The 25,482-nt window shown below is 42.8% G+C and overlaps 1 protein-coding gene across 1 annotated transcript; it reads left to right on the forward strand.

Annotated features, from left to right (window-relative positions):
• The first annotated feature begins 1,447 nt into the window (after positions 1-1,447).
• Positions 1,448-19,595, forward strand: fam110d (family with sequence similarity 110 member D). Its single transcript, XM_005455319.2, has 2 exons — positions 1,448-1,595; positions 15,693-19,595. The coding sequence occupies exon 2, from the start codon at positions 16,417-16,419 to the stop codon at positions 17,758-17,760; it is 1,344 nt and encodes a 447-aa protein (XP_005455376.1). The 5' UTR covers positions 1,448-1,595; positions 15,693-16,416; the 3' UTR covers positions 17,761-19,595.
• Positions 19,596-25,482: the final 5,887 nt, after the last annotated feature.

Genomic DNA, 25,482 nt, shown 5'->3' on the forward strand with positions numbered 1-25,482 from the left:
GTGTAAAGTGTTTGCCAAAGCCGGCACAGCACAAATGACTGGACGAGAGGAGACTTTGCGTATGATTTATACACTCTGGGTGGAATCACGTGAGCCTTTTGCACGTCTGTGTTTCGGAGCCTGTTTATGTTCTCAGTAAAATATTTCCAGTGGCTCTCTGCTACACCGTGCTTCCTCACCGGCCTGTCCGCTCCGTCGAGAGTGATGAGCTTGGGAATGAGAAACAGGTGTGTGTGAAACGTGGAGATCACTCCTTTATCTCTCGCTCTCTTTCCCTCTCGCTTGACCTTTCTGGCCGAGTCATGTTGAGCTGCAGAACAAGCAACAAAAACACAGGAGGAGGGGAAAAAAGCAACAGATCGATCAGCTTTTTAATTTGGTATCAACTGATCACAAACTGTCTGCAGCTAAAACAGCAAATAAATAAGGAAAGTGGAACACAAGATGTAAAAAAAAGCACTGAAAAGTAAATATTTCTGAAAATGTTTTAAAAACTGAAGCCTACACTACAGGCAACTTAGACAACAGATCACATGTATTACATGGTAATTGCATGTATGTGTTAATTAGTCAGATCATCTACAAGAGGACAATAATGATTAAAGACTAAATCCAATCAGATGCTGGACTACTGATAACAGTTAACGAGTAGAACAACCAATCATCCTGAATATAACAACTACTGGCAGTGTTAAGAACTAGTAATAAAAGTGAAGTGATTTAACAGTTTGATGATATCATCTTAGGACAGGGTGGGGGTTTAGCAGATAACACCTCTCCCTGAAAAACTTTCATATTCCTGCCGCACAGATAACATAACTGTCTGAGCCACACTTGTGAGTCTGACATCAGAGGATTTTTTCCTTCACGGTCACCATGTAATGAACTATTATAACTGTGAATTTCACAAGGTCACAATGTGTCCTGTTAGCATAGCAGCATCCACAAATCTGCTAGCATGGTCTCTTTTCACTTGTACTGCAATATTTGTTAGTGTAAGTCAACTTTTTAGCAGTTTGCAGGTAAATTAATAAACGGGTGATATTCTCACTTATGGAAAATAACCTGTTGCCCAATTCCTAACTAGCCTTCCAAATTAAAGCATATAAATTCACCAATGAAGGCGGCTTTTTTGAAAAATATATCTCTATTTTATTATTTATATGGCCATAATGTTGTTTATATGCCAACCTCCACTCTTCTTGAAAAATACATCAATCTACAGCTTAAAAGCTATAATTTTATTACTGTTTTTCATTTTTCTGCACTTCTTTAATGTGAGTGATTTTGTAAGTAAAGTTTACAAAAATAACTGCACGATGTCGTTATTTGTCACCATGAGCCTCACCGTAATCCATAATCTGACAGAGCACTCCTCCACTCAGCTCCTGCCCCCCCCCCCCCTCCGCCGCTGTGGGGAGGTCGGGAGTCCCTCTTTTACTGCCGCTGCCGTGCGTCTTCCCGTCAGTGCGCCAGCAGACCGCGCAGAGCGAAGAGCGCAGCGCCACGCCGACCGTGTGTCCGTCACAGAGCTCCACACCTTCACTGGATTTCAAAGGCAACAACAGCAACAGCGGATAAACTGAGCGAATGCGGTGAGTGCGGACACAACTACGGCTTCCACTGCTCGGTTTTTAATAACATTTTTGTGCTGACGGTGATTTATGACATGTTGCGTTTGGAAGTTTTACCGATCAGGCTGACTCGGACAGGAATCGACCAATCCGCTAAGTGATTATTTTGTACTCTCAGAATGTGAGTGAGTTATTTTAGTAAGCGTGCAGTTACGGGTTAACAGATGGCAAAGAATAAACAGGCTTTAAATAAGTCGGAATCTATGATGGGTTCCGTATTATTCCTTAACTAAGAATCCAGAGACTCACCTCCCAGATCGCACTTCTGAGGTATTCTTGGGTTAAAATAGGTTAAATATTAATAATCCTTAGTCAACAGGGTGTGTGTTTTCCTTTTTATATTTACTACAGAACTTCTTCAAGTCAAGAATCATGTCTGGAAACTTTATGGTGTTTTTGGCTTTTTCTGTGATGGACGTCTGATTCTAGGTAGCTGTTTGATAAGACCATAAACGTTTTTTTAAGTTGGCAAGTGCATCCATTGATCATGTGCTCTGTAAGCCCTATATGTGGACGCCCTGGTTTAACTCAACCTTGAAGTCCAGCTGATAATAACTGCAAATACCACCGGCCTGGAGCAGCAGGTCTTTGCTTAGCTTTGATCTGCACTGAATATTTTCATCTGGATGAAATCAGGAAAATTGCCTAAATGAGGATCTGGTTTCCAAGCATCTAATCAGCAAAGACAAATTTTGTAACCCTAATAAGTGAAGTTTTTTTTTTCTCTCTTGTAACTAGCCAATCATTTGAGACCACGACTAAAACTATAGGAGCTCATTTTAAAGACTAAGACGGTGCTACTTGAGAACTTTCAAAAGAATAGGAAAAAAAAAATGGGGAGGGGCATTATGCAATCCACCCACTCTAAAGTGAAAAGACTGTCTCTTCCAAGGAGACAATCACGTGCCCTCAGGGTCACCTCCACCTTGACCCACCTCCACCCCTGCAGCTCCACCTCTCTTCATAAGGGCTCAAGCATCCTGAGTTGGTTTGATCAGCGTGGGGTCAGGAGCATAAACAACTTAACAGTCAGACTAAACAGACCACACATGTCTTGTAAACACATTCGGATTCATAGGTGAGCATGTGCCGGTTTGGCCTGTGATAAGGGGCTGGAGGTTTGATTCGTGCTTTTTGATGCAGCTCATGAAGTGGCTCAAATGTTGCTCTCGCTCGTATCTTCTCACAAACACGCTCAGAGCTTTTAGTGGCCGTATTGCTGCTTCTGAGCACACTGTGAGTTTTCCTCAGCAGATGTGCTAGCCCTCTTCTCTAACTACTTTAAGTATGTTACGAAGATTTAAATATGAGCCAAATTTTCCACACAGTCTTTGGTGAATCACTTTCCAGGCCTTCTATTCAAGAGGTAGATTTAGCTCCCTCTCCTCCCTACCTTTCACTACCTTACACTTTTGTTTGAATCCCCGAATTCCGTGCTGAACCGTGCCCAACGGCTACGGTGATTCATAGGTCTTAAACGCTTACTGACGACATCAATCATTCAAACTGCATACACACGATTCAGCGTGCAGCGCAAACATCTCTCTGACTGAATACCTGCTTGCAAAATTACAGTGCAGAGGCGGTCGTAAACAGTCGCCGTTTTGTGCCCGGATTCATGTGGCAGTGTGCTAATTTTCCAGCAGTAATACAGCTGCATCTGTGTTTGATGCTGATCCCAGCAGAGCAGACAAGAATACATCCTCCAGCTACAAAGCGGAAAGAGAGCCCAGGGGCGCTGAGCTGCTCACTGCAGTCTCCGTCTGAGGTGTTGACAGGAGCCCTGACATCATTAACATGACTAAATAAAATGTGATTTGGGTCTTTGCCTTCCCGCTTGGCTCGTAGCACCAGCAGGGATATTTATGATGATGGTGTTATTGATGCAACGCTTAGAGGAGCATGCAGAATCATGTTCACTTTCTGACTTTTGAGAGAGTTTGGTTTGACGTAATGCGCATGTTCATGCATATTTATGCACTCACCACAAAATGAGCGTTTAAACAGGAGCTGAGAAACCAGCATCTCTCTGCAGCATGGCTGAAAAACTTGAGCCTATATCACAGGACAGCTAGATTCCTCATCTTCAAGTCCTTTATTTCACAACTTTCTCCGTGTTTTGTTTTTAATGAACAGAGTTTTTTTTGTCGAGGCTGCACAAGTGCATAATCTGATTGGGTTTTAACCACATTATAGCTGAATGCAGAGAACAAGCGGAAGCCGCAGGATTTTTCATGGTTTTACTTCACAATGGGCCACTCATGTGTTTCTTATCAAAATTCAAGGCTCGGTTTTGCTTTCCTGCAGAGCCGGGCTTGAAAACGCAGCCTTTTAAGAGTCCATGTCAAACATTTGTTTTCTTTAAACCCTGTTTTGTTGCATGTAAAGACCCCCAAGTTACGGCGTGAAGCTTGAGTTTCTAATTAGAGGGGAAAATGTGCCCTGCTAATGACATCATCTTCCCCCTGGCACTGCGTTAAGGGACTGTGTGTGTGTTTGTGTGTGTGTTGTTTCACAGCAGCTGGTTTTAGACATTTGACGTTTACAACTGTGTGAGACTTCAAACACTCTCACACAAACCGTCGGGCTTATAATTTAGCTTTTATTGCTCCTTGTCGCCTTGTTTGGGCCATTGTGGCAAAAGTCTCTGGGAACCGTTTTCAGGAGGAACTGCGTGTAAGAGAGGAAGAGCTTGTCGATAAACTCAGCTTCTAAGTTACGTCCAGAGACAAAACAAACCTTTTTAAATAGGCATGAAGTTGTGCATGAAGTTGGCTGAAAGGAGAAGTGAAACCTACCATCTATGTAGCAAGCTTCTTCTCTTTTGCAAACTAGTGTGGAATCATATCCGCAGAAGTATCAATTTGATGTATTTTTCAGGCTAATTTTGAGTCTTTGCACTTAATTTTTTGACATAATGATTATTATAACCAGTCTCGCCACTCTCCGAGACCTGAGAACATTACATCACTCCCATCTCCACGGGCTTCCGAACTCGATTTATAATTCATTGTGAGCAACGAAATCATGAAACATGATCTGACAGATCTCCATCTCCTGACGGTCCCCTGTGTCTGCGTGGGTGACAGCTGTGAGAGCGGCCCTTCTCCCCGCTGCTCTCACATCCCTGTAATTGTTCACAGTCCGACTGGGCGCCTCTGTAGCTCTGCCACATCCCATCACACTCAGCCGTGCCACGCTGTGTCCGCTCGACCGTGAGGAAGACGACACGAGCCTGGACATTCCCTCTGACAGAGGAGGAGGCCGCCGATGCAACTGCACAGACTCTTCCAGATGTTTTCTGATTCTGACAGAAGCGGGGGAGAAGAGGAGGGAAGAGGGACAAATCGAAGGCTGTCTCTCCGTGGCACTCGGGGTGCTGTTAGTGGGGAAGCAGGTCGGTTGATCGGTAATGAGAGAAGACAGCTGGCAGGTTCAGCAAAGGTTAACAACTAAGTATAGATGGCAGAGAGGACAAACAGAAGGGCTTAGTGTAAGGTCTTTGTGTGGGAGGCTGTGGGTGATTCTTGCAGTTTTTAAGGAGGAGTTACCTCATTTTAGTGAGTTTGAAATAGATGAATATTTCAAACTTATCTGTCCTTTTCGTGGTTTCTTGGGATTGGACGTGCATGTTTTTAGCGCGTGACGTTTCTTTTAATGTCCTAGTTTCTCTCTGGGTTTCAGTAGACATCACAAAGCTGTAAAAAGATCTCTTTTTAAAAGTTTTTGTGGCAGTCAGGATTTAGCATTTGCAGTATTTCTAGATTTAGGGGGTATTTTGCTTACGTTTCGAGCTGTGTCAGTCAGATTAAATCAAACTGCACCCACACATTCCTGATACAGCCGTCTTGCTGCATTCGCTTTTTGACTGCTCACCCCTAAATAATTAATGATCACTGTTCAACACTGAATATGGTGGATTTTAAACCAGGGATTTTCCTGGCTTAAAGCTAAATTGGATGAGCAACCTTCAAGTATCCAATCACCAGAAGTGTTTGAGAAAGTTTACATTATAAGAAGCGGCATGCGGAGCGTTTTATTTCATCTGGAGTTGCACACTTTTACACACGCCGTGTTGATTGCAAATCAATGCCGACACGTTTAAAGTGGTGGAGAGTGTGTGGGGACGCAGGAGGAGGGAGTAGATGGGCTCGGGGACACCATAGTTACAGATGACCTAGTGTTTGGGGACAAGGCACAGCTGGAGACGCTTTAAGCCTTAACCGACCCCAAACAGTCCTGTCACAAGTACTCACAAGTTAGTGCTAACCTTTTACCGCTAACATCAGCAACATGTGTTTAGAATAATTCTGCAAGGGTTGTGTGAGTGTCCTTTTAGCAACCCTGTGTGTGAAAAGAGGGTGGGGATACACAGATGCTACTCTGGCTGTCTTTCCTTTTACTTTAACTTGGAGTTCTGGATTGAGTTGCTGTTCACTCGTATGTGGCCCCTGTGCTCTCACACGGCTTTAATCAGTTCTTGTGTGCTCTTACTCATCTAGCTGTCAGTAAACTTTTTTAGTCAGTCATTGTGGAGAGTACATTTCTGCAGTGTTTCAGTCAGCAAAAAGGCAGGTAAACCACTGTTTGATGGAACACCGCTGACTATGTTTTGACTTTTTAGTTGCTGCTAAAGCCTCTTTTGTCACTTTGGTGAAGCCGACGTATGCCTGGCAGAGGGAAAAATGTGCCGACTTTGTGAAATAAAACATCTGGCAGTTGGCCAGACAAAGCTGTCTCTCAAAGCATTCACACCAGCTGAGAGCTTAATGAGGGTTCACAGTGTGAGAACAGAGCTTCATAATTTAAGACTCTGGGAGATTGAGGGACGTGTCCAGATTTATGCCTCTCTACTGTACTGTATAAACAGCCTCCGGGCAAGCTTTTATTCGAGGGAGGGGGGCTGTGTTACCCTGAGTTGCACGGTGCGTTCCCAGTCCAGGGATGTGCCGCACACACACTCGCACACACACACTAGGTCACAGTGGTTTGTATTGCTGGTCACATAATCCAGGCTGGCATGTGGAGGGAGCAGCAGTGGTGGTTATAGTTTACTAAACAATGCCGTCCAGCGCTGGGATATGCGCGTACTAACTCTATAAACGTAGCTCTTGCACACACTGTCTACGCTACACGGTTTCTTTCCCCCTTGAATGTACACATGTCCCCCACAAAAAACAGGTTATGTTTGGATCATAGACAGTATAAAAGATGGATGTAACCATGCTGATGCAACCCAACACTCGAGGTGAGAGTCTTCACTGTCAATATTTTGGTGTTTTGAAAGTGGACGTGGCAAGCATCCAAGTCAAAGCACGTTTATTGGCTGACAGCAAGTTGTTTATGAGTCCTTTCGGACTCTTAGAGCGGCCACAGTTTATAACATGAACATCATGGTGGTTTATTGGGGTGAAGAGAGAAGAGAGTGGAAGGCAAAGCGAAGCTTTTACCGGTCGATCTTTGGCCACAAACTGTGGGTAGTGACCCAAAAAATGAGATGGTGGATACAAGAGGCGGAAATTAGCTTCCTCCGAAGGCTGTCCGGGCTCTCCCTTAGGCCTTTATTATGCATTCTGCCTGCACTAGGATTCACTTTGGTCCGCTTGGGTTGGAGTGACGTAAATTTTGTCACCAGACAGTGAATGTGTGCAGACGTCCGCTGACGTGCCTTCCTGTCTTTTGTGATGGCGTGGATTCTTATATGGAGAACTTATAGACTTCAAGAGGATTTCAAAGAAGTATAAGAGAAATGACGACTAGGTCATGGTTTCCCCAGCTGACTGTGTCTGCAACAGAGTGTAATCAAGGCTTCAGAGGTAGGGTGAGGAGCTTGGTCATTCTGGATGGGCTCAGAGTAGAGCCACCTACCTCTCCATAATGAAAGAAACAAGTTGAGGTGGTTCTGGCATCTCCTAGGTGAGATCCTTTTAGGCATGAGCTAATGTTAAGAAGCTTCAGGGCAGACCAGGACACTGTGGAGAGATTGGCTTGGGAATGCCTCGGGATCAAACCACAAAAGCTGGAGGAGAGGGCTGGAGAAAGGGAGGTCTGGGAATCTCTGCTTAGACTGATGTTGACTGATGGTAACTAGTGATTAAGCCCGTAAAGTAATCAGGAAAGTGTTTATTGAGGCTACAGAACAGGGGATCCGAGGTCTGTTTTCCCAGAGACTCCAATACAACTAGAAATACTTTTGCAAAAAAGTATCAATGTCAGTATTTGGAAGTATTGTCACTCCCGATTTCCAACATATTGTATTCCAGTAGTAAAGCTGGTAAAGTGGGAAGTTTATCTATCACTAGCAGTACAGGGTAATACTTATTTGCAGTTAAAAACACAGCTGCTTCACCTTCATGGACAGAGCCTGGTCAGTGCTCTGTGTATGGTTTATTTAGCAAATCACAAATACAAAACAGATTAAAAGTTTTACAGTTTTATTACTGTTTATGTTCACTGCAGCCATCTCGGGTTATTAACTTGGAGTTGTTGGGACTGGTCCGACCTTTTGAGTACTAACTACGAGTTGAGGGGGCTTTTCAGATTTAAATTCTGACCGGGAACTCGGAAATTCTGACTTCGACCTAATCTGGAACTCGGCATTAGTGCGAGGGTCGGGGTTTTGTCCACGCGCCTACCAACTTCTCTGTGGAGAATTTACATCACAGTGCACCAACTTCGCATGCTCCCCAGGCGGTCAACTTCAAGTGGAAGTCAAACAGGAATAGCTAATCGGCCGTCGGGCCTCCAGCTGTCAGTGTCCGCAACAGAGTATAATCAAGGCTTAACTCAGTACCTGCACACTTTCCACAATTATTTTGCCTGTCGCTGGATTTCACGGACATTTCATGGTCTCTGCTTACCACATTGCTGCTGCTTCCTTCCTGTGCCCTATATTCACATTTGAGATGTCAGAACAAAGGGCTTTATCAGTCTGAGTGCCGGGTGACCTGCCTTTGTAGGACACGTTTTTCATGTGCGTAAATAGATCAATGCTCTGAAAACAGGGGCAGTTAAAAATCAATTCCTTGTTAATAACAAAGGCAAAATGGACTATATAACTGTGCTGTGAGCAGCTGCTCTCCAAATAACTGGTAATTTCCCCATAAATAAAACAGAAGAGGTACCAATTTACACAATGATTACTTTACTGTACGACTATGTATTGCAAAACAGATCATTTTAATCCAGTGTCTATGTGGATCCCTGCCTGCATTGTCTGGATATTTCTCTTTGATCATATATTTTCTGTACATTTCTCACAGTGAGGTATCATAAGGCAGCTTAACATTCCTGCATTACTGGCAGGCTCAGGTGTCTCTCTGCAGCGTGGATTATTAGATTTCCACGCACTTGGCACCTGGTGGACGGATCACAGGCCTCTAACTTTAGATCTTTACACTTATAAACTTTCTAATTTTTAAAATTGGCATTCGAATGATAAAATAGCGTCCTCGTTCTATCTCGATGAAGTGCAGATTTTAAGATGCCTTTTATTTTCAGAGACTTTGACAGGCAAAGCTTGCGTGCGTTTCTTTTTGCTTTGCTGTAATGTTGTAGCTGGAAAAGCAAATAGTGACTCATAAAACTTTATGGTTCAGAGCTATTCGGTAATCACAAGTAACAGAAGCCTTCCTGAGCCCTATGCTCAAGAGAAAAGGAACTTGCCCTGCCTGTTGATAAAAAAAATAAATAAATATGCACACTTTATCCTGGAGCTGGCCTTATCGACGTAAGCACTGCTTGGGTGTTACAGCCGTGATAAAGGCTTGGCTTCCAGTATAATGACTGTAATAGGAGGGGGAGATTGCACAATGTTAATTAAATTACTGTAATGTCTTACTGATTACTTCAACTTACAATTAAAGTCTCTTCTATTAATTAAGCTACTTATTATCATATTTTGACTGATTAGCCAGTGTAGTATAAACAAATAATGCTTGTTACACTTTGCCCATCGTTTATACGCAATATAATACCTTTGCTTTCCACTGCTAAAATGTTTTTCCAATGCTATAAAGTAGAACTGTGTCAACATTTACAAATAGGCTAATTCATTTTATTGATTATGCTGCAGAGCGCAGAGTTAATCGATTGATAATTAGCACTTATGTTCAAAAGGCTTTGGTTTGTTGTGAGTCGTTTGCTGCCTTGGGTAGGCCTCTGTGCTTTGATTGTGTGCTTCATTTTCTACAACAAGATGATGTAAAATCCGCAAATAAAGGCTTGACTTTAAGTGTAATGAAGTCATTAGTTAATTATTAGCTGTCCTGTTGGCCAGCTGCGATGATGTAAAATAGCAAGTTGAGATAATTTAGTTGCTAGCTCATTACTAGTTGTCTTTTAATTCTGCATTTTGTACGTATATGTACGATCTTCCTTTATTAGCTGAATTTTAGCTCATAGCTATGCTAATACTCTAATACCTGATTATCAGATAAGGTCAAATCTTTTTACAGTCTTCCCTGTTTTGTTTTTTCATTCTTGGCTTTTTTGTATCCAGTTCTCATGTACTTGTACCCACCATTAGCCTGAGTACATGTTTTTGGCGTGGCTCTCCGATGTTCAGTTGCCCCCACGATGATTAGCATTGAATGACAAAAGAGCCAGAGCGGTGAGTTTAGAGCGCATCTTGTCCAGTTTACAGTTTGCAAAGAGGTCTATTCAGGTTGGGGGTTTCTTAAGCCATCCCAGGTGGCCTGCTGCTGCTGCTCCTCATGAATGTGGAGAAGTCCCTTGCGTAGCCTCGAACCGTAGATCACGTGGCTAATAGCACTGAAGGCCTCACAGGCATGATAAGATTTACAGTTGGCTTTGTTTTTGAGGGGGGCAGTAGCCTATCTATCATGTGTCTTAATCTCTTACATTTTATTGTCATCATGTTGTTCTTTTCCCTCCCTGACTAATGAGGCAGACCAAGTCTGACTTACCTATAGGAGACCATTGTTGGAGCCCGTTAATGATGCGAAGACAGCCCAGTTTGTCTCTTTTGTTTGGAGGAGAGAAGACAACGCCTCCTTTGCTTTGTCCTGGCCCACGACAGACTTCTTGAGTCCTGTGTTTGCAGTGTTGGTTAATGACCGAAGCCTGCGGTCATGAATCGTGGCTCATTAGTGGCAGACACTTTTATCCACACTGTAGAGACTCTTATGTGTGCAGATGCTCCATCATGACATAAAGTCTTCTTTGAATGAGCGTTGGTTAACGTTTGAACACTGAAACATTTCAGTCCATTAGGGAGGATTGTTAGTCACTGTCATCCTTAATAGTTGTGCCAGATGTTCATATAAAGAAAGTGAGAAATGCAAGACAGTGAAAGAGAGGGAAGATGCTGGAAATGGCCAGTTGGCTCTTTGTCAGCAGCAGATGCCCCTCATCTGCCCAAAGATTAATTTGACAGGTAAATGTGCAGAATAACCTCCCGAGAGCTTCAAAGGTGGTCTTTTTGAATTTATTAACATCTTATCATGTGTTTACTTCACTAAATACATAATTCACAGAGAAACTTCCTTTAACCTTCTGATCCAGGACCAGCTGGGTTTTCTCTGGATTTCCAAGCATGCCTCGATGAAGCTATCCTTCTAGAGGCTCGCTTGAAGCAAACAAACACTTCCTGGGTCTTTTTGTGTGTTTAACTTCTGGGGCATCACTTTCAGAAGAAGAACCACCTGACAATATAACTGATAACGAGGCCTAAATGTGACCCGCTTTGTTCTCTCACTGGGTCAAATGCATGTGGCACAAACAGTGCTGCTGATTAAAAAGAAAAACGAACTCCACTGTGCCTTCCCATGACAGGTCTCTGTCCAAGCATTTTGATGTAGCATGACACAAAACATCTGGTTCCTCTTTAGCTGCATGGGGGCGCCTGGGTAAGCCTCCCCTGCAGGCTGGTCCATCCGCTTCACAGAGGGGAAATGCGGGAGGGATGAAAGGCCGAGAGAGGAGAGGCAGATAGACAGACAGAGGAGTTTTATTAAAGAACACATCGATGGAAATTGCACAGACATGGAGAGCTGGTGACGTGAGAATTCACTGATGTTTGGTTTTTGGAACTATGCTTTCTGCTGCACGTCCCAGGTATTACTTTTGCATCACATGTTTGATGTTTCTGCAGACTCCTCTAGTTTGTTAGAACTTTATGTAGTTGGATAAAATAGCTGTAGGCTGTTGTAATTATTTGTAATTCATAATTTGTTCACAGTGCCTGAAACATTTGTCCCCACACGTCGGAATCTGGTGGGCAGTGTTTGTAATTTTCTGACATTTGGATACGTTTGCAGCCTGACAGAAATTCCCTAAGAGTTTGAACTTCCTTTTCTGGGTTTCATTCTAGCAAAACTAGTTCAGTCAGTTTTCATATGTACAATCTAAACCTTCAAACTCCTGTTGTGTCTCAGCTCACTTTTACGATTATTGACTTTTCACCCATCCTTAAGTTTAAGCAAGTTTCTACTTATTCTTTTTTGTGTTTCATGTTGTGATGTTTAACATTCATTGCAAAGCCTGTATGTTTGGAGCCCGCTTTGCTATACATACACATAGTCAGTCCTGATAAATAGAACAAATATATGTCGGCGTAAGATGGGAAAAAGCTTGAAGATCACACTGTAAGTAACAGTAAATGGAGCAGGAAAAGGAAAGAGATAGAAAGAGAGAAAGAGAGAAGGAAGATATATGTTTACAAGAAGAGAGTGATGAGTAGGGAGTGAAATGAAAGGGCAGAGAAGCCCTGTAGCATGTGCAGAGGAGCTGAAAAGTGGGAAGTAACGCAGGAGAGTGCAGGCAAATGAGCTTGGGTAGCAATAGGAAGGAGAAGGTGGGGTGATGTTCACTGTAGAGACGAGAACAGAAGGGACGGGTTTAGAGGTTAATGACAACCTGCAACGAGAGACAAAAGAAGTCGTGAAACACGAGAGAAAATCCCAAGGCTATCTCACGCTTTGCACAAGCTTCAAGATCACAGGAGAAGGTGCTGGGTACTAATTTGGCTCATTACAGTCAAAAGAACTAATGGCAGCTATTGTTCTCCAGCAAATCCCAGTTGAGTCACTGGTGTCCCCTGTGGTTTTGTGCACATGTGTGTTTCTTCTCTGTGGTTTTCCCGATTTCTGTTTTAGTGTTTTATTATATTATGTTCAGATAAATGCCTTGTAAAATGACCTATGATGCTATTTCTCTTTTTCTGTCATATAATTACAGTCATAATGGTTTAATGTGGATATCAAGCACAGTCACATCAGTAAGTGATCCCTGTGAGACAAAAGCTCAGGCTTTGGCCTCATGCATTTTTTTCACTCTTGGGTCTGTGTGATGTCATTGTGAGTGCTTAGTATGGTCGTCATCATTAGCCGTGAACAGAAGCCTGCTAAACCTTCTGATCGTGAGGGGCAGCCAATGAGTAGAAAGTTGGCTTGAAGAGAGGGAGATGAGTTTAGAGGGACTGCACTAAGACCCAGTATGAAACAAATAAGGATTATCTTGAACTGTGAAATCATGCAAAGCTACCCTAAGTCCAAGATTGAAGAAATGGAGCTAAAGATGACCATAAATCCCAACACTTACACCAACGACTGTCTTCTTAGTGCAGTTTTTCATTCATATATTATGTTCCAAACAAACAACAGCAACCACTGTGACTCACTTAGTCATGTGATGTCCCAGATAGCACTTTGAGCAAGACATAACCTATGAAAGTGGCTTGTTTTCTTCAGGCTCCTAATGTCACATTCATTGAATGCACACTGACATCACAAGAGAACACAACAAGCATTAGCAGTAGAATAAATACAGATACTGCATATTACTGTGATTGTCAAGGATTAGCTGGCATTTACCAGTTCTTGTATTCATAAATTGTCCTTGTTTTCTTCATATTTCTTTCTATATTTAACTCCACCCCCGTCAATAATAACATTAATAACTTAGTTTAGACTCCTATGGCGATAATCTTCTTTAAAGCTTGGGTAGTTCATTTTGAACTCAGATGGGGATCAGAAGAAAGAAGAAGAAAGATGTCTAATAAATACCCCATAACTCTAACCACAGACCATAACCTGCATCGTCATTTCCTGCACATTTTCCACCAATTTTTCTCATTTTTTTTAGCTTCCACACCTGTTGTGATTTTTCTCGAAACCTACCAAAACAGTGGTTGACTTTCCCGAGCTCCCACATACCCGACATCTGGAAAAACTAGCCGGTATGCCGTTTCCCCCATCGTCAGGTAATTTATAGTGCCATTTGACAGGGTCTCTCAGACGTATGGAGACTGAATGAGGGTAGAAGGTTTGGTGAAATTCTAGCTCACCTTCTTAAATATCAACAATTTGATATTAGCAATTAGAAGCACAAGAGTAAAAAGAAAGAAACATATAAAAGAAATTGAGTGAATTACAAGAATTGGAAAGTTATGTAATCAGCTGTAATGATGTTTATTTAATGTAAGCTAAGTTGCTTATTTTGTAAAACAAAAATATGAAAAAAAATTTAACTTATGAATGTTATAATTTACATTAAGAGGTTAAATAAAATAGACGCACACAGAGTAAAAAATTGTTTAATGTGATATGATTTCAGAAGATTTCCTTTTCAAGAAAATAACTAATAATACCATGCGAGTGTGCATGTATGACTTTTTCAAGAAACTGCTCCAGTCTTATGAATAGTTGGATAAATTATGTGCAGTATTGTTTTCTTTGTTTTGTGTCACTCTGTTATCGGATTAGTATTAGTCAAAAATATAAGAAAGGGGTGTATGTTGTGGTGTTTTTGCCATTGCCGGTGTCATGTGGTTCATCCTGACTGGAGACACAGATCCTCTTTCCTGGTCATTCATTGTTTTAGCTTTTGTGAAGGAAAAGCCAAAATAGCATTTGATAACACTTGAGGGACCTGAGAGAACAGTAAGCGCAACGGTATAACACCCTCCTGCTGTCTAACACACCACAAGGGGCATTTGTCTCCCCAGATGGACGTTTAATACATTTTGAGGGAAGTTGAATTGAAAACACGCTCCACCTGTGGCCCCAGAGTATAAATAACAGCTTCAGGTTTTAAAGATGGCTTCTTTGGCTTTCCAGCTTGCACTTGGCAGACACTCACTGCTTTTCAGACAGAAAGGCTTTCACGCCACCCAAACTCTGCATGCACCCCTCTTTCATTTACAGGGCAGCCCCTCACTGCCTTGTGCTGACACACACACACACAGAAATGTTTACAGGAAACAAGTACCCATGACCGCATGCACTAACACGCACATATATACACATACATAGACATATGATAACCGTGCTGGGATGGTTTAAAGCTATAAATACTCCTCAGGCTGAGGCTGTTATAGGCACGTGCACCCTCCTCCCCGCTTGCTCCACCAAATCCTCATATAGCAGGAAAATGTAATATAAAGCAGAGCGTAGTTATTAAGAAAAAAGCAACGTCTGTCACGGTGTCATGCCTCATTAGTTTTACTGTCTTTACTGAACTCTTGTAGTGGCTTTTAATTTAAATAACAAGCAGCATTACTGTGTCTATAAAAGATCCCTTCAAAGGTGTTACCCAGCTTTATTTTGCATTAATTTAAAGAAGTGAGTTACGGCAAGCTGTCAGAAACCTTTATTTTTATGCCTCTCCAATTACACGTCATGTTATGTGAGTTTAGTAGCAGTGACAAAAAGAGGAATTAGTACCGAGACGAGTTTGGGTTTTTTTTCCTTTTAACAAGAATAATGCTTGTCATGTGTTTACGGTGATCAATAATAAAGGATGTTGAGTTTGCAGTCATAAACAAAGCTGAAACAATTGTTCTAATAGGAGATCATAATGAGTCTCTCTGCCTTCCTGCTCAGAAAACAGGTGGAGACGGACATGTCATCATCCTGTCTGGACAGCAAACAGTGCTGTATCCATGTTTTCATTCATTCATCAATGACGGGATATTGTCACCCCTCCCCCCTTCCAGCTTTAAAAAAATCACAATCTATGATCGGCTTCAGGCACCACTGCCTTTGAAAGTAGCACTGAGAACTAAAACCACTCTTTCTCTCTCTCTGCCTCTTCCAGGGGTCCACACAGGTGAAGGATGCGAACTGCTTCTCCGCCATCTGTCCATCAACAAATCAAGTGCTTCGGTGCCGGCCACCCTCAAGTCAGCTCAACCACGACGGCCGTCAAACAAAAGTCTTGACCTGGCGTCCCTTAAACGGCCTGTGCAAAGCAAATATTTGAGGCTGGTATATCTAATTTCTCCCGGCAGTCGCCACTGAAAAGATCCACAGTGAAGGGTGTTGTTAGTAGAGAAAAAGAGAGAAGAAAAAGTGGGGGAGGAAGAAGTAACCCTTTCAAACTACACCCTGCCTGCTATTTCTGCTGCACTGTGGGCAGGGAGCATCTCATTTGGGAGAGCTTCAGGCTGACAAAAAAGGACTTCCCTGTTCCCTGCCTATCCAGATGCCTTTATAAATACTGGATAGAGATATCAATTTGCCTGGGTTCTTACACTGCCCAACAAAGAGTCAGTTGGCTATCTATAGAAAAAGTTAGAACAATCTTGGATTTTGTGGTTTCCTGAATTGCTACTTGCTCTATTATTGTTCAAAAAACATTTAAGAGCTGTGAGTACAGGAATGGGAGCTGCCAGAGTCCTCTATAGTTAGAAACTTTTCTAAACGCTCCCACTAGGCCTGAAATTTCACAGAGCTTACAACAGCTCTCTGTGGGACGTCGGGAGCTGTGAGTCAGTTTGGAGGCTGCGGTTTTGATGTCTTTTCCAGCTCGGTGAATTAACATGAAGCCCCTAACGCCAATTGGATCTCCTTCACCTCTGAGGCTTCTCAACAAGGGTCCAGACTACTTGCGTAGGCAGATTGATGGCGGCGGTCACGGCCGCTCAGTCAGCGCCGTGGAGAGACTCGAGGCAGACAAAGCCAAGTATGTTAAAAGCCAGCAGGTGATCAACACCAAGCAAGAGCCTGTACTTGTACCCTGTGCCACCCCACCGCCGCCACCCCGGCGAGCAATCACCATCCCTGGAAGCCTGACGCCTCATCTTCCCCCACGGCGTCCGTCCAACACTCCATTCCCTCCGGTCTCTGGCTCCTTCGCTGCAAGAGACGAAAATGAAAATGATGACTCGAGAAAGGAGAACAGACGGACTTCTGTCGATGTTGAGGCACATAACAGGAGCAATGTGAACAATGCGCCCCCCAGCCCCCACACACCTGGACTTAACACCTTGGTAGCGCCACACAGCGCTCCCATTCTCCGAAGGAGTACGGGCAAACGCATGCTGAGGCCAGACTCCCTCGTCATCTACCGGCAGAAAAAAGAGTGCAAAAGCCCGAGCAGCACAGCGCTGGGAGAAAACAATAACATGGAGATAAAGGGCTACAGTTTCGTCCGCCGCCTCTTCCAGGGATCCATGAGGGAGAAGAGTAGTGGAGGTGAGAGCAGAATCCAGAAAATGGTCATCGGTGAGGAGAAAGCGTCATCCCGGGATGGCGACTCTCGCATGTCTTGGACCAACGATAAAGATACGCCAGACGGGGGACCGGGGAGCAGGAGGTCCAGCAAAACTGACCACGAGCGCAGCCCAGAGTCTGCCCCCAGCTCCGGGTTAAGCTGCACGCTCGAACAGACTAAGAATGGCTCTACAAATGAGACCAGTGATGGAGTTACCAATGGAAACCACTCAAACAAGCATGACGATGAGAATGACCCGTGGAAACGAGCGTCACCACCAGCGCCCAGAAGACAGTTTGGAGAGTTGCGGCGCTCCAAGTCAGACTTACACCTGCGCTTCTCAGTAGCATTATCGGAGCAGGAGCATTTCTTTGACTTCTGTGGGCTGGACATGGATATGGTAGAGCGTCTGGGTCGTGAGAATTTCCTCTCTGGGGCCAGCTCTATAGACACTCTCTCGTTGGCGCTCCGCAGCGTGGGCGGGGACGGCTGTGGAGGCTCGGAGCCCAGTGAGTTCTCCCGCCACTCAGGAGATGGACTGTTTGAGGAGGAGCTGGCTGAGCAGCTTCCCACTGGCGTGTCAATAATTGAGAGAAATGCTCGTGTCATCAAATGGCTTTATGGGTGTAAAAACGCAGCTCGCGAAGGACCCAAAGAATCAACGGTTTGATAGGTGGATGAGGATTCCTGTGCCATTGACAGCTGTGTAGGTGTTGTGTATTTCACATAAATTTAAAGTACGTTATCCTCTGTGGGCTGCAACAGAGTGCAAAATTTGTTTGTTTTTTTGACTTTTGAGCCTCAAACAGTTTCGTTAATCGAATCTGGCTTCAAAATATGATTTGAATTTTTACATTTCAAACGAGAGTCAAAGACAGTTGACCCTGGATTTGTTTCAGTGGTCAACGTTCATTCGCAGGATTAGCATTTCATGACACGCATCTACCTTTACTCCCTTCACTCCAAAGGCACTGCTTCTTTAAATTAGAGAATAACTGCTACTACTTATATCCTGTCAATTTGATTTGTTGTATTTATAGAACCTGTGGAAGTATTTTGTGACCTTTACGGCAAATTGAGCTATTTTTCGTCTCATTTTTTTATCCCATTATCATAAATGTGTATGAGCGTGTGTGTGGAGTGGGCGCTGGATTACTGTCCTCTCCATTTGTAGCTTCTTTTCATTTATTTGCATAACCAGATAAGAACTGATTTGAAATGAGCCCCCTGTGAATCCTCACAAGGCACATAAGTGTGTGTTTGTTTGACACAGTCAACACAGCTTAGCCTCCTTGACATCACCGCTCTTCCTAATGACTAATTTAAAATGGAAAACCACTAAGCTATGTTTTTTCCAAACAGGAAAAATGCTGTGTGAGTGTGAAGTGAACCATGAGTACCTCATTCGAATCTGTCCCAGTTTAGTTTGTGTGTCGCTTTTTTTTTTTACTCCTTAAACGCAGGCGTTGGAACAAACATGTGAGGCACCCCCATGGGGTTGTTAATGCACTGAACTGGACAGAGTGAGGAAATGACACATAGAAATATAGTTTTGACTCTTTCCAGAGATTTCATCTCATATAATGTTAATCACTGAGCTGGATTCAAAGAAGCTTCTTTGTCCTGAAAAAAAGGAACCATGCTTAGCTAGTTTTCATTATTTGAAAGTCATTTTTCAACCCTTAGTTAGGATCAGTGTTCAGTAATCTAATGTGACCCACTCACAGATTACCACACCTATTCAGTGGTCACTGCTGGGTAAGCTTAAGAGTTTCAGGAATGAAAACAGGGATAAACACCCTGTCGGTCCTGTGACTGTGAAACTGGGCTTCAGCAGGCGAATATTTGTGTTTCACTGAAATTTCAAGACTGAATATATATAAAAAAGTAATATATTATAAGAGTAAAAGAACTCAAGCTGACAGGCCTTTCCTGCCAGATGCTTTAGGATGTCATTTCCACCGTCTGGCAGCTTACAGATGTTAACTCGGTCAACCCGACTCCCATCACAAAACATGCAAGGGGGGCTGAAGCCGCCCTGCTCTCCCTGATAACCGCAGATCCTACCTCACCTTCACCTCATCCATTCTTCAGTTATTCCCGCTATATCTTAATGAAAGGTCATTTCCATTGCTTGCCCTGGACTACGCCACTGTAATGTGAACTGGGGGTCTGCTGAGGTATGTGGAGGTTAGACTGAGAGTATTACTGAACTCAAGGGCATGTTATTTTTGTACATGTGATAAAATAACGCAGTTACTTGCAATGTCAATTATTTTCTGTATTATCATGAGCATGGCACACTCCTGAGAATCTTTCCACCTGGATTTTTTTTTTTCAAATCTCCCTGTTAAGAAAAAAATAAAAATTTGTTTGCATGTTTTGCAAAGTGGCGACGTAACTTCTGATTCTCCTTTTTTAATTTCACACACGAGATGTTCGGCTTTTATTCCAAAGACGTTTGTGTATGATGTACACAGCAAATAAACACAAAGAATGAAACTATCTTCGAGTATGTCATTTCTTGCCACCTTGTTATGTTTTTTATTTTTGGCTAATTTTGGACAGAGTAACCACCGATTGCGGCACAAACACAGGAGAATGAAAGAAATGTGATGCTGTCTCGTCCTTGACTCTTTGTTGCCTCCCTCTGCCACATCACGTCTCATTTTTCCCCATTATCTCAAATGGCTAGGCGCTAATCCTTTTAGCATTCCCTGCATAGCATACTCTTGAGAGAGCAGCAACAGGTTGTGTTTATAGACAAGGAAGCCTCTGTGTGGCCTGATGCTATGTCTACGCTGTCGGAGCGCAGACTCTCCACCCTGTCTGCAGCCACCTCCTGACACTCTTTGTGTCTTCTCTGAGTCAGCATTTGTTTTCATGCTCCAGCTCACAGTGGTCTGAAATCTTAAGAGGAAAATCTAAAAATATTTTGATTTGACAATGACATCCGTCTCCCTAAATCTAGTCACAGCTTTAAAAAAAGCTTTGCTTTTAAAAGCAAAAACGACTGCACGCTGACACTTCTTGGAGACGTCTGTGGACCTACTGAAAGAACACCACAAAGTGCAATCTGAGTGGATTCTGCAGAGGGTTTTTTTTGGGTTTTTTTTATGTAAAACTTTCCCAAAGTCAGAGGAAGTGATTTATGTTTTCATGATGTGAACCCAATGCGGATTCTTGTGCCAAGAGGGGAAAAAAGCTTTTTGGCTTGTGCACCATGGGATTGCTTTGCAAAACCAATCTGCAAGAACTACTTACACAGGCCTCAAATGGTGCTGATATGGTGCCATTTTACAAATGATTGTCATTTGCAAACTGCAAATGAACTTCCAAATTCTGCAGTCCAGCGGTGCAGGTAGTAGTGGTGTGTTCAGACTACCAATAAAACAGCAACTAACTACATTTTTCTACACGAAAGCCAGAAATATGAGGCTGCAAATTCACAGTAAACACGTGCTACCATGCAATGGGTGTGAAAAATAAAGGTTGAGCTGGCCTCAACTTTTTTCATTCCTATAGTGACCGGTGAAGCAACAACCACTTTCTGGACACTTTATTAAGTACACCTCACTAGTATCCATTTAGTCTTCATGGCATAAATTCAACAAGGTGACTGAAACGTTCCTCAGAGATTTTGGTTCATGATGACATGACAACATCACACAGTTGCTGCAGATCTGTCGGCTTCGTATCCATCATGAGAATCTCCTGTTCCCATGCATCCCATAAGTGAACATGGAGAGAGGTCTAGTGACTGTGGAGGGCATTTGACTACAGTGAACTGTTTGTCTTACTCAAGAAACCAGTTCTGGTTTGAGCTGAGCTGTGTGACACGGTCATAAAGGGACGGATATGGTGAGCAACAATACTCAGATATGTTTTTGATATATTTTTCCAGCCTTCTGTTGTCCAGGTTTAGTGTGAATTGTAGCCTCAGTTTCATGTTCTTAGCTGACAGAAGTGGAACCCTGTGTGGTCTCCTGCTGCCGTAGCCCATCTGTTATGTGCTCCAAGATGCTCTTCTGCACGCCTTGGTTATAAGAAGTTGTTATTTGAGCTACCTTTTCCTTCAGCTCCAGGCAGTCTGGTCATTCTCCTCTGACCTCTGGCATCAACGAGGCATTTTCACCCAGAAAACTGCTGCTCACTGGATAGTTTCTCTTTTTTGGACCATTCTCTGTAAACCATAGAAATGGTTGTGTGGGAAAATCCCAGCGGATCAGCAGTTTCTGAAATACTTAAACCAGCATGTCTGCCTCCAACAACCATGCCTTGTTCAAAGTCACCTTTCTTCCCCGTTCTGATGCTCAATTTGAACTTCAGTAAAAATTACGAAAATGCCGTAAGCCAGTTTGTTGGACTCAGTGTCCTGTCATTACTCCAAAGTAAAAACATTTTGCTACCTTTAACTTTGTGAGCTCTGAATCATCATCAGTGTTGACCCCAACACTACCTCCAATCTTTTGATCTCCTGATTGACAGCCTTGATAGCCTTGATAGCTTTAGCAGAACAGTAAATAACCAAAACACACAAAAAAGTCAAAAGAATGCATATTTACAAGGTTACCGTGAGGGTCATCACTGATGGTGATGATGACTTAGACCTCTCGGGGTTAAAGGTAACAAAGTCTATCATTTAGCACCTTAAAGCCTCCAAGCTAACTAGTGGTTGTTTCCAGGTACATAATTTACCATACAGACATGTGAATCATCTTTCTAGCCAAGTGTCCACAGAAAACAGCATATTTCCCCAAATATAATCTATTCCTTTAAGATATCCAGATAAGCTCTCGTCATGTGGGCTGTTTTACTGCAAACTGTTCAATTATTCACTGTCCACTGAGCAGCCCCAGGATTAGTCTGCAGATGACTCATTTAACAGTTTACAGAAAAGAGTTGACTGAATTCACAAAGAGGCTTTCCCAACATATATGATTTCTATTGTAGGGAGTTTCCCTTTAAAGAAGCAGAACACAGTGTGAGGATATTTAAGCAAACAAACATCTGACACGTTCACCGGTTTGCACACACTGAACAAAGCTTTTGCAAGGTTGGCAAGTTACAACAGCAGCACTTACACTGTACAATAAGTGCACACACGCTCACGCACTCACACACACTAATCTAATTTCTTTCTTCTAGTATACCACACTTCCTTTCCCTCTTTCTGTCTTTCCCAAAGCAGAGCAAAACAATAGCCCTCCTGTGTGCCCGAGTCTCTCTCAGCTACGCTGACCGGAGGGCCTGCTGTGACATCCTGTTTTGGGTTCATAGGACAAGGTTTAAACATATGGTCATGTTTTGGGTTTGGCTTTTTTTTTTCTCCGTCTGCCTGGAAATAAACAGACAACAGCTGGAAAAGGACTATTTGGGTCTGATTATTACAGGGTTGACAAAGTTTAGGCTGGTCTAGTGCTGAGCGAGCAGAAAGACTGAACTGGTGTACCTGTTAAAGATTTTAGTGTGCTTGCAAAAAAGGGAAAAAATGCCCAGTAGTTTGAAAAGTGGATGATAAACCAGCAGGAATCCAGCACTCCAGGCTTTGATGCTGCTGCTGATGTGTTTTTTCACTCACTTTAATACAGACACACACACAGAGACACACACACAGTCCGAAGACCTTCCGTATCACACTTTTGCCAACCAGCACATGTGGATCAGCAATCTTTTGACCCATTTATGACTTGATAAACAGGATATTTCACTAAATAAAATCTTTTGAAATCCCCTCAAAACTATTTTCAGTAGTTTAATAAGCTGCAAATGTAGACTTTTAGCTTACACAGGAAGCTGTTGTTGTTCCTCTGCTCAAAGGCCTCCAGTACCACTAAAGCATAACAGACTTATTTCTCAGACAGTGGATGGAAATCTGATTCCACTTTACCAGGGGCTTTAAACACTTACAAGGCTTTAAAAAAAAAAATTCTGGCACTACTCGGTGAAACAAAACACAAGTTTCTTTTCCACTAAAGCCTCTAATTCAGCTGTTTGATAACACCTTAGGTCAAACAGTTCTGTGCTCGTGTGGCCTCCGACTGCGATCCATTTGTAGCTGGGATCTTTCTTCTGTGCTCTGAGAAGTAATATTGTGTGTCAGGGTTAGCATGGGTTGTGAAGTGTGTCAAATCTGGCCTAGTTCTTCTGCGCCAGCAGCTTCGGCAGACTGCGGATGTCTACGCTTGAGAGAAGCTTGGTTCATGACTCAGAAACAGAGAAAGTAACAGCACACGCACACAACCCTGGCACACAGTGGTCTGCCAGGAGAGAAGTCAACTATTTCAGCTGTTAGCAAGGCACACCTTCATCACAGATGTGCTAGAAACATCAACAAGCAAAGGTGACCTGTTTGATGCGGTAGTGGTGGTCATCTAAAACCAGAGGTATCGGTGTAGGAAAACAGCTCTGTCCTACTTCCACACTGATTCTGGCATGTGTGTCAGAGTATAATCCTTTTAGAGTAGAAAGGGCGATAAAAAAAATAAGATAAAATATTTGCCAACAAGTCTTTTGACTAAAAAGAAGAAGAAGAAATAGACCAGGGATAGGTTACAAATTACTATATATATGAATTTTAAACCATGATTATGATTAGGTATTTGTCATTGGTCATTGCTTGCATGAACAGTGGCATCACCATATGTGCACCTTCTTCAAGATTATGTTTTTATGCAAAATGCCTTTTCTTTTCCAACTGTTGCAAGAACTTCCCTTTGTGCCAGCTGGGAATCTCCGGCATTGACGTATCATAGAGATGTCTGCAGAGGAAGGCAGAGGCTGGGTTAATTTGCCATGTTAAAAAAAAATGGGAGTATGCACAACACTGAATCACACCATGTGCCAGCAGTTGTGATGTACTGTGTGTGAGGACAACAAAGACCATAAACCTGGTAAACAAGCAGGAATTACTGGGAAATATCAGCATTCCATTTGAACCATGTCATTCAGTGTCATAATAATAGTAACTGCTTTAAAAGTAATTAATTGGATCGTGGGGGGGGGGGGTTGTGTCTGTAATAAACAAACAAAATCTGAGGACCCAGCATGAGCTTGAAGAAACTAAAAATGCCAAATTCCCATAAATTCATATTGTAAAGTCAGGGAAGACAATTTGGTTTCTTCCCGCTGATGATTTACAGCATAATTCAAAAGTCTCGGTTTAGTTCAGTCTAGACCACTTTAGTCAAAACACTATTGCTGTTTTCATCTGTAATGATTTATATATGACAGTATTGTTGTGGGAGAACATCCTGCTGCCCTCCTTCCATCTGCATACATGAAAAAACTAAGACAGGGAGAGCAGCGGGTGCAGAACAGAGCAGGCATCACTGACAACAGGTATGGCATCAATTAAGCCAGAAACGGCATGAAAAGAAGGAGCTAGGGTGGAGGTGGGTTGCAAAGCAGCTTGCAGAGGAAGGAGGATCTGTAATTAGGCAAAAGAAAATTAAAGAGTCCTTTCTATATATGAAGTTAGCAGATATGGGCTGGCACTGAGTGCAGCCGCTTCAGCTGATGCATGCAGAGTGTGATGTCTAGACATGCCTCCTAACATTTTATTGTCAAAAAAGGAAAATTTTGCATTTTTTATCTTCTAATTGCAGTATTACATCCTAAGAAAATGGGAAGACTATAAAATAAATGATTAGATTGACATGAACTGAAAACCACAGTTTAGGCTAAAGCATGGGTTGGTTTACAAAGTCAAATAAATCACATGATTATAATCCACAGCAGGTGAGGTTCACCAGAACTTGGCCCCACAGTTTGACCTGACACAGACTCAGGCTCCTGACTGACACATCTACTGACAAACTAAAATAAAATCCTTATAACAGAGTCCAAGGAATGACTGGAATGATCCAACACAGCAGCAGTCAATTCAGTTATGTAATTCTGTTCCAAGAAAACAGCAGCTGGCTTACATCTGGTAACGAAATCCACCAGGAAATTATTCAAAATATAAACACTTTGTTGTACCTGCCTGTTTTACCTCTTAGCAACTGCATAACTACCCCCAGTAAGGCTGAAATTTTAAGCTAATGCAGTCAGGAGGAGGTAGCAGACTCCAATTTGCTTTGCCCCCATCTCTGTAACAAAAACCATCCTTGAACTAAAGGTATCCCGTAGCAGTACTGGGTTATAAATCAGAGGACAGACCCCTTTCATTCCCCTTTGTCAGGCATGACCTCTGCTTCCCAGGGGGTCAGGGAGATGGCCTGAGCATCGGCACTGTGGGAAACCTGACCAGGAGCCACGGACCCTCTACAAATAACCATCTCACGTCAGGAAAAGCTGCAGCAGTACAACAGCAGGACTGCTGGCGGGCCTCTGGTTCAACACCAAATGAAATTTACAGAAACAGGAGACAAGAGTTTTATGTGTTTTC

Source organism: Oreochromis niloticus, linkage group LG11 (genome assembly GCF_001858045.2).
Source record: "Oreochromis niloticus isolate F11D_XX linkage group LG11, O_niloticus_UMD_NMBU, whole genome shotgun sequence".
Taxonomy (NCBI): Eukaryota; Metazoa; Chordata; class Actinopteri; order Cichliformes; family Cichlidae; genus Oreochromis; species Oreochromis niloticus.

Coding starts and splice junctions, on each gene's coding strand:
- fam110d (XM_005455319.2), top strand. CDS start 16,417: ATGAAGCCCCTAACGCCAATTGGATCTCCTTCACCTCTGAGGCTTCTC.